Raw genomic sequence first — 11,401 nt, 5'->3', positions numbered from 1 at the left:
TGGCATGGCTCTGACACCGTTCTGTTTGAGAGTGTAGTGTAGACTCCAGCCTGAACTCTGGCTCTCACAGTCAGTGTGAATTTGATGCATCTAGCATTCACAGGAAATATACAGCATTGAGAGGCCAGCTATTATTTCAGACTTAACCATTCCCACAAACCGGCCGCGTCGAGTAATGGCTGTAATTACTTTGCCTGCTGATGGATGACATTTCCAGGTATAACGTAATTCAATCACACCAATTCGAGTTCAATTCAGATCCTGCTAATTCCCCAATATCCCCTCTCAGCACAGCACTCAGGCCGTAAGTGAATTAGCAGCATATAACAGGCACTATATACGCGAGGATCAATAAAACAGGTAGACAGCGGAGGAAATGACATCATGCGCAGCAGCGCGCCAGCCGCCGAGTCGCGAGCTGCTGCCCCTCTGTTCGCGTTTGCGCAATAAGATCGCCGGCGTGGAGGGATGCGGTGGGCGGGGCAAGACTGGGGCTAGAGGGCGGGCCTTGCTATATAACACTTCACTCTGAGAACTTTTTGCCTGTCGCCTAGATTTGGGGACAGCGTCACACACACACACGCACACACACATACACACACACACACATCTCTACAGCACTATCTGGGAAAACTACCTGGTATTTCTTTCCTGCCAAATACGACGGTTTATTATTATTATTACTATTATTATTTTTTATAATTCCTATTTTTGTTTTTGCTTTTTGAAACACTGACATGGAGCAAGAACACAACCTCAGTTACCATTCTGTTTGCCACAGCTGCTTGAGGAGAGACAGTGGCATAAATAAGGTAATACGGACATTTGATCAACTCCCCCCCCCCCCTTTTTTTTTTAACTGGCTGGAACTACCAAGCTGCAGTTTTAACTTTACTGATGCAAATCTGCCAGCTGTTTGTAAGAATATGATCCAGATGCATGTTGCAAAAAATTCTAATAGTCTATCATGTGCTGAAAACTATAGGCCTAATGATGCAAACTGTTCACGCAGGCTTAAGTAACGTTTCACCTGGTTATGTAAGTTGTGTTATGCGTTTACTGTTATTAGTCTTGAGCAAGATATCGTGCATTAATGAAAAAAAACAACAACAACTGATCAGCACTAGGGGGCGATATTTGTTAAAGGCAAGGACAATTAGCTATATGCTGAGTCTGGATAGGATAGGCAACTTGAATTATTGAGTAGTTGGCAACTTGTGAAAAGTTGTGCAAGACAGGTACTGAGAGATAAACCAGGTTTTCAGCCAGCACAAGCAGTTCTTCTTTCATCTGTTTAATCATCATCATGGAGGAGGAGGAGGTGTGTGTGTGTGTGTGTGCGTGTGTGTATTTGAGTATGATGGAATACTATATAAAATAAGATGTGAGGATGAATGAATGACAGGTTACGCATGCTTTTTTTTTTTTGAATGCACCTATTTTTTCCAAAAAGGTTAAAAGGTTCGTACATGAAATAAGCTGATGTTACAGGTTTAAACCACTGTAAAAAAGGTCTCATTCCGGGCTCGTTTATGACTTTACGCCTTGCATTTTCTCTGCAGGGCCATAAGCTGTGCTCGTCCAGTCAGATGCTCGTGTGCGCGCTTGTTTTATCCTTCTGCGTGTTTGAAATCGCTGCCGCAGAGACGCTGTGCGGAGGAGAGCTGGTGGATGCGCTGCAGTTCGTGTGCGAAGACAGAGGCTTCTACTTCAGTAAGTACTTCAGCATGCTCTGTGTAATCCAAACTCGAAAGTTATAACTGTCTGTGTGTGTGTGTGTGTGTGGTGGTGTGGGGGCGTGAGCGCGTCTTGCTCATCTTGGTGCTTGCGCGCTCAGGGTTCCAATGAGACTGAGATGGGATTAAATGTTTTGGAATCAGGATCGAAACCCCACCAAATTCGAAACGGTATCTAACCCGTGTCATCTGCACGCCTGGAGTCATTGTTGAACTCATACAGCCCTGGTGGATGTGGAAGCAGAGCTGGCGACGCTGAGCGCGCACTTGCTGACTGCGCGAATTCTCTGCTCCATATCTCTGCGCATGAAAAGGACGCGCACAGTTAAGTAGCTCACAATGGCGCGTCTGTTTATTCGCGCATTCCGAGAGAGAAACTAATAGCACCCAAGTGACATTCCGTTCACCCTCTCTAGTACTGTTCTACTGTTCCCAGACTACATGTTGCTGGTAGAAGTTGGGGAATAAATACATGCTTTAATTATATATATATATATATATATATATATATATATATATATATATATATATATTATCGTTCAAAAGTTTGGGGTCACCCAAACAATTTTGTGTTTTCCATGAAAAGTCACACTTTTATTTACCACCGTAAGTTGTAAAATGAATAGAAAATATAGTCAAGACATTTTTCTGGCCATTTTGAGCATTTAATCGACCCCACAAATGTGATGCTCCAGAAACTCAATCTGCTCAAAGGAAGGTCAGTTTTATAGCTTCTCTAAAGAGCTCAACTGTTTTCAGCTGTGCTAACATGATTGTACAAGGGTTTTCTAATCATCCATTAGCCTTCTGAGGCAATGAGCAAACACATTGTACCATTAGAACACTGGAGTGAGAGTTGCTGGAAATGGGCCTCTATACACCTATGGAGATATTGCACCAAAAACCACACATTTGCAGCTAGAATAGTCATTTACCACATTAGCAATGTATAGAGTGGATTTCTGATTAGTTTAAAGTGATCTTCATTGAAAAGAACAGTGCTTTTCTTTCAAAAATAAGGACATTTCAAAGTGACCCCAAACTTTTGAACGGTAGTGTATATATATATATATATATATATATATATATATATATATATATATAGAGAGAGAGAGAGAGAGAGAGAGAGAGAGAGATCAGAGCATTTTTTAACATAGTTACTGGGAGACCAAATGGTCTCCCAGTGGCCAGATTTGGTCTCCTAGTCAATGCCAAACCAACTTCACTGGGAGACCAAATTTTAAACCAAGTTATGTCTTATCATTTGGTTCAATCAGTTGCAATTAATTAACCAAGTACCTTGTAAGTATACATTTAACAAGGGAAACTTGGCACTGCATTAACTATGTTGATATTATGTTGGCTGAAACGAGGATTCGTAATGCGGCAATTTGCATCACAGAATATGCCGTAGTGGTGCAGCCTGATGGACTCTGGGGCCTGTGATTGTATTGCCCAGACCAGTTGGTCTCCTAATGGAAAATCCTTAAAAAATGCTCTGAGATAGATAGATAGATAGATAGATAGATAGATAGATCGATCACTGTCGCCTCACAGCAAGAAGGTTCTGGGTTCGAACCCACCCTTTCTGTGTGGAGTTTGCATGTTCTCCACGCGTGTGTGGGTTTCCTCATACAGTCCAAAGATATGCAGGTTAGGTTAATTGGTGGCTCTAAATTGACCGTGAGTGTGAATGGTTGTGTGTGCCAGCCCTGCAATGATCTAGCGACTTGTCCATAGTCAGCTGGGATGGGCTCCAGCTTGGCCCCTGCGACCCCGCACAGGATAAGCGGCTACAGATAAAACAAACAAACAGCATATATCTTCAAGTGGTGAATATATATTTCATGAGTGAGCGAAGCAAATGAGTGAACTATTTTTCCAGCACGAGAAGATAAACTTCATATTTTCGCACCACCGTGTAATTGTTCTTTATATTATATGGACATAAACACACCAAAAAAAAAAAGTCTAGTCAGCTGGGAAAACACTAGGAGTGACGTCATATCAGGAATTATTATCCATACAGGACACTTTTTTTTTTCAATGGAATAAAAACACGTGTTCTATTCCCTTCTAGCGGGTTTCATTTATTTGGTTTGCTAGCATGCAATATTGTTAGCATATCTCTTATTATACGTGTATTACGTCACTCTACCCAATGGACCCAATGGAGAATGAGCATTGAATATGGTTTACGATATATTGCATGGTTGTCAAGACAGTATGATGTCACACGTTGGAGCTGATGCGAATACCAAGTGAGAGAATTTTCTGCTTCGTACGCGCAGAAGATTTTTTTTTTTTGGAGAGAAAGACACGTTGAACACCTGAAAGGCTACCAAAACTTCATTAGATATTCTTCATGCATATTTACAAGAGAAAAACATACCAACGGACGTCGAAAAACTGTCAGAGAGGGTGTTTATGTATAATAATAATAATAATAATAATAATAATAATAATAATAATAATAATGTTGGCTGGCTTTTTTCATGGTATATCAGATATATTCCATTCAGCTAGCATGATATTGAACTCTTCTTCGACCCATTCAGTATCATGCTATCTGAATGGAATATATCTAATATATGATGAAAGAAAGCCAGCCAATGTTATTTATGTCACTCAGATCCGTGATGTATTTCGTATGAAAAATGGGAGTTTTTCAACACAAGAAGATAAACTTCATATCTTCAAGCCACTGTGTGATTTTCTTTTTATTATATAGATGCATTCACAAACAGAGAGCGAGAGTATTTATCATGCATTAATGCTTTAAGAATTTAAACACATTTTTATTGTTTTTTTTTCTCCTCCCACATGCATTCACAAAACAGACCTTTGTGTTCTTTTGGCCACAGAAGCCCAACTACCCAAAGAGATCATTATCCAATTTAGGCCAGGACAGTCTTTTCTCTTCATCCAGTTCCACTTTGCCTTAGTCATATTTCCTGTCCTACTATCAATTCCTATCTATTATCCCTTTGGAATGCCAGAAGACGGAAACTAATTATCGAGGGTACATCTTATCAGATTTCCTGCTCTTCTTTGTCACGTGTCACTTCCCCTTTCTTTAATGTTGGTTTTTCCAAATCCATCCTGCCCCCTCACCTTTTGTGCTCACAATTTATCTGTTTTGCTCTGTGTGCCAAGATAGCAAGAGACAAGGTCAAAAGATATCCGGCATTTTTAATATTTACTCATCACAACAGGATTCTGACCTTCAACCTGAACATGTTTTGCCCCTAAGCTTTCCTTCACTGCTTATGTGGAACTGTCATGGATGTTTATGTATTCACTCAGAGGAACTTCAAATGGCTCATTTAGACTAACAAGATTAGCTTGGATAAGCAGAAGATCAAATAGAGTTTTTTTGTATGCCTCCAACCTCTGTATGTAATTCTGAGTGTTTCACTGTGTTTGAGAGAACTGTCACATGTTTACAGGTCTGAGCTTCTGTTGAACATTAATTACATTATTAATCATTCAGATTATATATAGTCTTCCCTTTTATTCCATCAGCTAATTTATCTATATTGTTTGCGTCCACAGGTAGGCCAATAAGCAGAACGAACAGCCGACGTTCTCAGAACCGTGGCATTGTGGAGGAGTGTTGTTTTAGGAGTTGTGATCTTGCACTGTTGGAACAGTACTGTGCCAAGCCAGCCAAGTCAGAGAGGGACGTCTCAGCCACTTCTCTTCAGGTCATATCTGTGATGCCAGCATTAAAACAGGTATATAAGCCACCATGGGAAACAACACTTCTGTTCTGTCACACTCAACATCTACAACAATGTGTTTGTACAGAAACCATAAGCATGTGTTCCCTTGAAAGAGCTGACAAAGTGGAAAATGATACCAGGCCTGAAATAGAGGTCACTTGAAGGGTTCTTCAGGGAGATTGTTTATCTCTGAAGTAAATACTCTATGCAAGAGTTTTATTTTATTTTATTTTTTTTGGGGGGGTCATGGACTACAACACACCATTATCACTTCTTTCATGGTGCCCTACCCTGGGCAACACTGTCCAACACAGAAGTGCTGATTAGACTCAGCTATTAATGAGTCGAACCCAAGGTTTTGAGAAGTATACAGCTACTTAAGAAAACTAGAAAGTAAGATTTAGATGTTTACACAGCATCTTTAGTATTATGACAGTAAAAATTGGTTCATATCAAAGAGGTGTGTTCATTTCAATCATGAAAGCTTCATAAAATCCTTTAATAAAAAGTGCAAACTCAAAAGTCGTTAGGCAAACCATCGGCCCTTGAATGTAGAGTACAAGTTAAATTTGTAGCCTACTTGACTGAGAGACCACTTCTACACATTGGCTGCCTATTCTTATAGTCAGATGAGATGCTTTGGTCAGATATATTCACATCCTTTACTTAAGTAAATGTATGTAAGTATTATCAGCAATATGTTCTTAAAGTATCAAAAGCAAAAGTACACATTTTGCAGTGAAATGCTCCTCGTCAATGTTTTACTAATATATATATATATACACTCTCTCTCTCTCTCTCTCTCTCTCTCTCTCTCTCTCTATATATATATATATATATATATATATATATATATATATATATATATATATATATATATTCCTGCTGCATTAATGTGTATGTTACATTTTATTGGTGTAGACATCTGAGCGAATTATAATTACTTTATAGACTGTTTGGTAGTTTACTCTACAGTAAAGTATCATATTCTATAAGCTCATCATGTTTATAATGTTGCTGTCCTGTAGGAACCTTAAATCCCTAAAATGTCAGCTTTTCATAAGCTCAGAAAAACAGCCCTGTTTTCCTCTTTGCAACAATTCCAGCTAATCAAAAAAACAAACAAACCTGAAAAGTAACTAGTAACCTCAGCATATTTCTTTAAAATATAAAGCATTCTTTATGTTTTAAAGAAGTATGAAAGGCAGAAATGAAAATCAGACAAATATTGTTTAAAAAACAAACATTTGGTGCAGTAAAGGGAGACTGTGTGTATCTGTGTGTGTGTGTGGGGGGGACCCCTACTTCCAACATCAACGTCTGTAATTAATTTGCATATATCTCTGACATACAGTTATTTCACAACATATCTCTGAGTGACAAAGGTTCATCTACTGTCACACTGGAGCACACGCTTTTGTTTCATGTCTTTTTTCTGTGTTGGGTTTGGAAGTTTGTGCTCAAGTAGTAGTTTACGCTGACTCATAAAATCTATGCGGATTTCCTTGTTTAGGCAGTGGTGCCTTTGTAAACAACTTTATTTTGTGGAATTGTTGATGTACACGCAACAAGAAACACAATCATGATCATGATTTGTTTTTTGTCTCTCTATAGGATATCCCAAGAAAACATGCGATTATAAAATATGTCAATTATGGAGTCTGGCAACAGAATGCAGCCCAGAGACTACGGAGAGGCATCCCAGCTATCCTGCGATCGAGGAAGTTCAGGCCGCAGGCAGAAAAGAAAAAGGGCCAGAGACAGGCCAAAGTCCACAAGCGTCTTATCACACTTCCCAGCAAACTCCCTCCCTTATTGCATCCCACAGAAGACTACGTCAGCCACAAGTGAAGACAGGATAATTTGCACAGTGATAAAAGAGTAGGGGATCATAGCTTTGTATCTGGCGTCATTTCCGTGGTGGTCCTCTACATCCTGCCTCCCTCCCTCACACATACATGTTTGCATTCTTCCAGTCCTTACTCTTGCTGTTTCGTTCATCAATATGGACAAACGAGACTGAAATAAGGATGGAAGATAACAGTTTGGGTGACAGAAATTCAGGTGGATGCTAAAAACGATTAAGAGGAGCAAAGGAAGCATACGTGATGAAAGAGATATATGGCTTGCAAGAGTCAAGGACAGTCGTTTTGGAGGACATCAGAACATGAAGAACTGCTAGCACAAACAACAAGCATTCAACAACATTCTCCCAAGGCAGAAGTATATCTTCTCAGTTAATCCTTATCCTTATTCGTTACTTTGCACCGCTCACTATAAAGGGACATCCACACTGTAAGGAATTGTTTTGTAAAAATTAGATTCCTGTTCCAGCACCTTCTAATCACAAACAAAAAAAGCAGAAAAGTATCTGCAAATTGCACATTGCCACGGATTATGTCAAAGTTCTTGTTGAGTAAATAAAGGCACTATTTTTTTACGGACAATGAACGTGTAGCTAAAAAAATGTCATGGTGCTAGTGTTGTGAATAGACTCAAAGGAAAGGAAGTTTGAAAAGCACGTTTTTTTGTTCTTCAAATAATTATTAAGCTTTCCGTTTTAAGGAAAGTGTGACTTACAAAGAGATAAAATGAGCATATCGGCTGTGGCAATGTGTGAAGGGGGTGCCACTGTGTATGGACGTGTCTTGTATCAAAATGTGCAACAGTCGCGCCGTGCCCCCCTGCTTCAGTTCTCACTGCACTCAATTGAAGGAGCCGTACGTGAGGACACTGAAAGGGTGACGCTCAGGCCTGGACTGCACATAGCCCTGGCCTTGCACTGCAGGAAATGGGAGTAAAGGGACTTGGAATAAGTGGGATGTTTTTTGTTTTGTTTTTTAAATCTTCTGCTTTCTCTTCAAGAAGATTTTTTTTTTAAAGGTAAATCAAAACCCGTTCAGTCTCTGGTACCGTGACGTTCCTGTTGATGCAAAATAGACTTTTTTTCATCATTTATTTTTTTTTTTTTGGATGTTATTTTACGGTTCTGAGGAAAGGCACAAATATCATTTCAAAGGGAATAAATACGCAATAATTTCAACTAACATTTATTTTAAAATTTATATCAGTAGTATTCACATGCTTTTGCCTGAAAACAAATACTTGAATATATAAATATTAAAATGTATAGTACCAGTCAAATGTTTGGACACACTTGAAGACTCATTCATAGTAATGAGGAGGAAATGTGTCCAGACTTTTGACTGGTACTGAATATATATAAAATTAGTTTCCAGGGACGTCATGTTATATTCTTTTAGTCTGAGCTGTATCTTGCATAATGAGCCGCCAAGCTTTTTGTTTGTTTGTTTAAATATAAATATGGGCACTGTATAAAGGCATTATTTATTTTGTTATAAAAATATATATATGAAAATTGGTCCAAATACAGTAATATACATAGCACTGATGCTCAACTGATGGAATTTATTTTATATGCTCTCCTTTTCCCATTGTACTTGTACTGCTTTTTTTTTTTTTTGTAGATGCTTTGTACCAAAAATATTCTTTTCTCCTTTTGGTTTGCCACTGAGCTATTTCAGCTATTTTAAAATTCATATTTAAACAGCAGAAGTACCCTGGACTGCTTAGGCATGTTGTCACAAAAACAGGCACATACTCAGAAGACTCTGCGTTTCTTCACTTCTTGCTTCTCTCACATGGTTTTTTGGTTTGCCAAATGGATTTCTGTTATTAAAAATACTCATGCTTGACTTATTACACTTGTTCCATATGCAGTAACAATAACTGAAGCAGTTTTGTTCTAAAGGAAATGGTGATGTTGTCATTATTGCTATTTTATTGGTATCATTAAAACATAAATACATATTCAGTGTAGGTATAAGTGTTAAATGACCACTTCATATATCAGCTCAGAGTGGTGTTTAGAAGCCAGCAGCTGGAGGGAGATATAATGCTCTTTGACACCGATTTGTAACTGAGTGAAGCTTAGTCACAGATGTGTGTAAAGGGCAGTTTCTATTAATGCAATTATCCACTGACAGCTGAAGTGCTCATCCCCTTGGTGTTCACTGAAGGCCACTGAGGTGATGCTTATCCATCATAAATGTGGGCATTTACAAGTGGCCCACTTCCCTTCTCTTTCTACATGCCATACATCTGGCTTTTGGTGGGACTTTGGTGGTTACTTCCGTGTGACAATTTAATAATAATAATAATAATAATAAATAATAATAATAATAATTCATTGTTAAAGGGCTACCCTAAAAAAAAGCAGGTTTAAAACTCAGGTAGAAAACAAAAGTTTATAGAAGACAGAAGTGTTGATTTGGGACTATCAATAATTAACAAACATTTCCTTTATAAAATATTTACCACACTTTGGGATGGAGTAAAATGAGCCAATAATGTTATTGAATACAGAACAACATTTAGCATCATGACCTGACAAATTAATATACCACTTTTCCTCCACATTCCTTCCTCTCTGTATTCTTATCAGTTGTTTGATTAAACAGTGCAATTATTATTATTATTATTATTATTATTATTATTATTATTATTATTATTATTATTATTATTATTATTCCTGTGAGGACTGCATCCACTCTTTTGTTTGAACAGATTTCTATGTGATCATAAAGGTAAAACATAAACTGCGTGGAATATAGAGGGATCTTTTGCCTATATGTCCAGGCAAACATCTATGTCCATACAAACATACTAGTACCAGTAGCCCACTCAACCTGTGTGTATGTTTATTGACTTAACCTCTGCACGCTACAACGTCCAAAATGCACATTTCATGTACTTTCATTTTTACTATCAATAAAGAAAACATTTTATGAAATACATTTTGTTACATTTGTATTATGTGTGCATTTTGGTGTGTGCGTGATTGTTTTCTTTCTGTAGACCCAAGAGTACTTGGAATATGCTTAAAAATACTCATAGTCTGTTATATGAGAATATGATTATGAAATAAATTGCACTAAAAGTGTGATCAAACATGCAACTTTGCACAAGAAGTTAAACTTAGAAACCTTCAGAGATTCAAATAAGAATAAATGTACTTTCTTCAAATTGCAAACTTCATACAAATTGTGTATATAGACATGCATTTGTGAGAAATTATCCCTGATGTGTGAGTTTCATTTGGCGCGAAGCTCACCGGATCAGGTTCTGATTAATGCGCCTTTTTTAAACAAGAGGCTCTAGTTTGCTATTTTGGTGTGTGTGTGTGTGTGTGTGTGTGTGTGTGTGTGTGTGTGTGTGTGTGTGTGTGTGTGTGTGTGTTTTACTGCCTGCTGGAGACCCCCTCCTAGCTCAGATAAGGGTATTTTCCTGATCTCAGCCTTATCCTATCTAATTTGTCCTTCATTATTTATGTCACACAACTTTAACATTAATTAAGCAATTTTACCAAAGTACTAACTAAATTCAACAGACATTTATTTATTTGTATTTTTTTTAACAACTCAGCTGGTAGTGACACGTTTGTATTACCGTCAGTGTGAAGTTTTGCATGTTCTCCCCTGTGATGTATTTTCATCATAGGCAGTGATATCAGTGCAATTAGGCTTTACTCACATCCCCAAAAGCTAACAGGCTTTTCAAATCAGGCTCTGTTACCCAACTACACCACTGACACAAACATGACCCAGTAAACAACAAATCAAATAAGTTCACATCAACTCTAAAATTATATCTCACTACAAATAGATTTCCAATTAACAAAAATCCCGTATGAAAACTATAAGGAGTGTAGTTTATTCAAATGTAATCTATGACTATTGAAACTATTCAAACTATGCTGACATAATTAGGAGACCCTTCTCAGAGATACTGGTTGATTGGGAACTGACAATTAGATCACTTTGTGGTGCACTGGAGAAATACAATCTCATCTTTATACAATGTCTGGCTAACCTGGCACTCTAAAAGATGTAAACTGAAACTGATTTCATTTTGAAAGCA

The 11,401-nt window shown here is 37.9% G+C and overlaps 1 protein-coding gene across 2 annotated transcripts; it reads left to right on the top strand.

Moving 5' to 3' along the window:
- The first annotated feature begins 555 nt into the window (after positions 1–555).
- On the top strand, positions 556–10,274 carry igf2b (insulin-like growth factor 2b). Of its 2 annotated transcripts, none has more exons than XM_060915078.1 (4): positions 556–812; positions 1,563–1,713; positions 5,292–5,473; positions 7,076–10,274. In XM_060915078.1, exons 1-4 carry the CDS (start codon positions 738–740, stop codon positions 7,310–7,312), a joined length of 645 nt encoding a protein of 214 aa, XP_060771061.1. In that variant the 5' UTR covers positions 556–737; the 3' UTR covers positions 7,313–10,274. The 2 variants fall into 2 exon arrangements, with proteins under 2 accessions (XP_060771061.1, XP_060771062.1); XM_060915079.1 differs by lacking the exon at positions 556–812 and adding an exon at positions 1,320–1,461.
- The last annotated feature ends 1,127 nt before the right edge of the window (positions 10,275–11,401 follow it).

The sequence above is a fragment of the Neoarius graeffei genome, chromosome 2 (genome assembly GCF_027579695.1).
Source record: "Neoarius graeffei isolate fNeoGra1 chromosome 2, fNeoGra1.pri, whole genome shotgun sequence".
Lineage (NCBI taxonomy): Eukaryota > Metazoa > Chordata > Actinopteri > Siluriformes > Ariidae > Neoarius > Neoarius graeffei.
The sequence above is the reverse complement of the archived record's forward strand: the minus strand, read 5'-3'. Positions and strand labels throughout refer to the sequence as shown.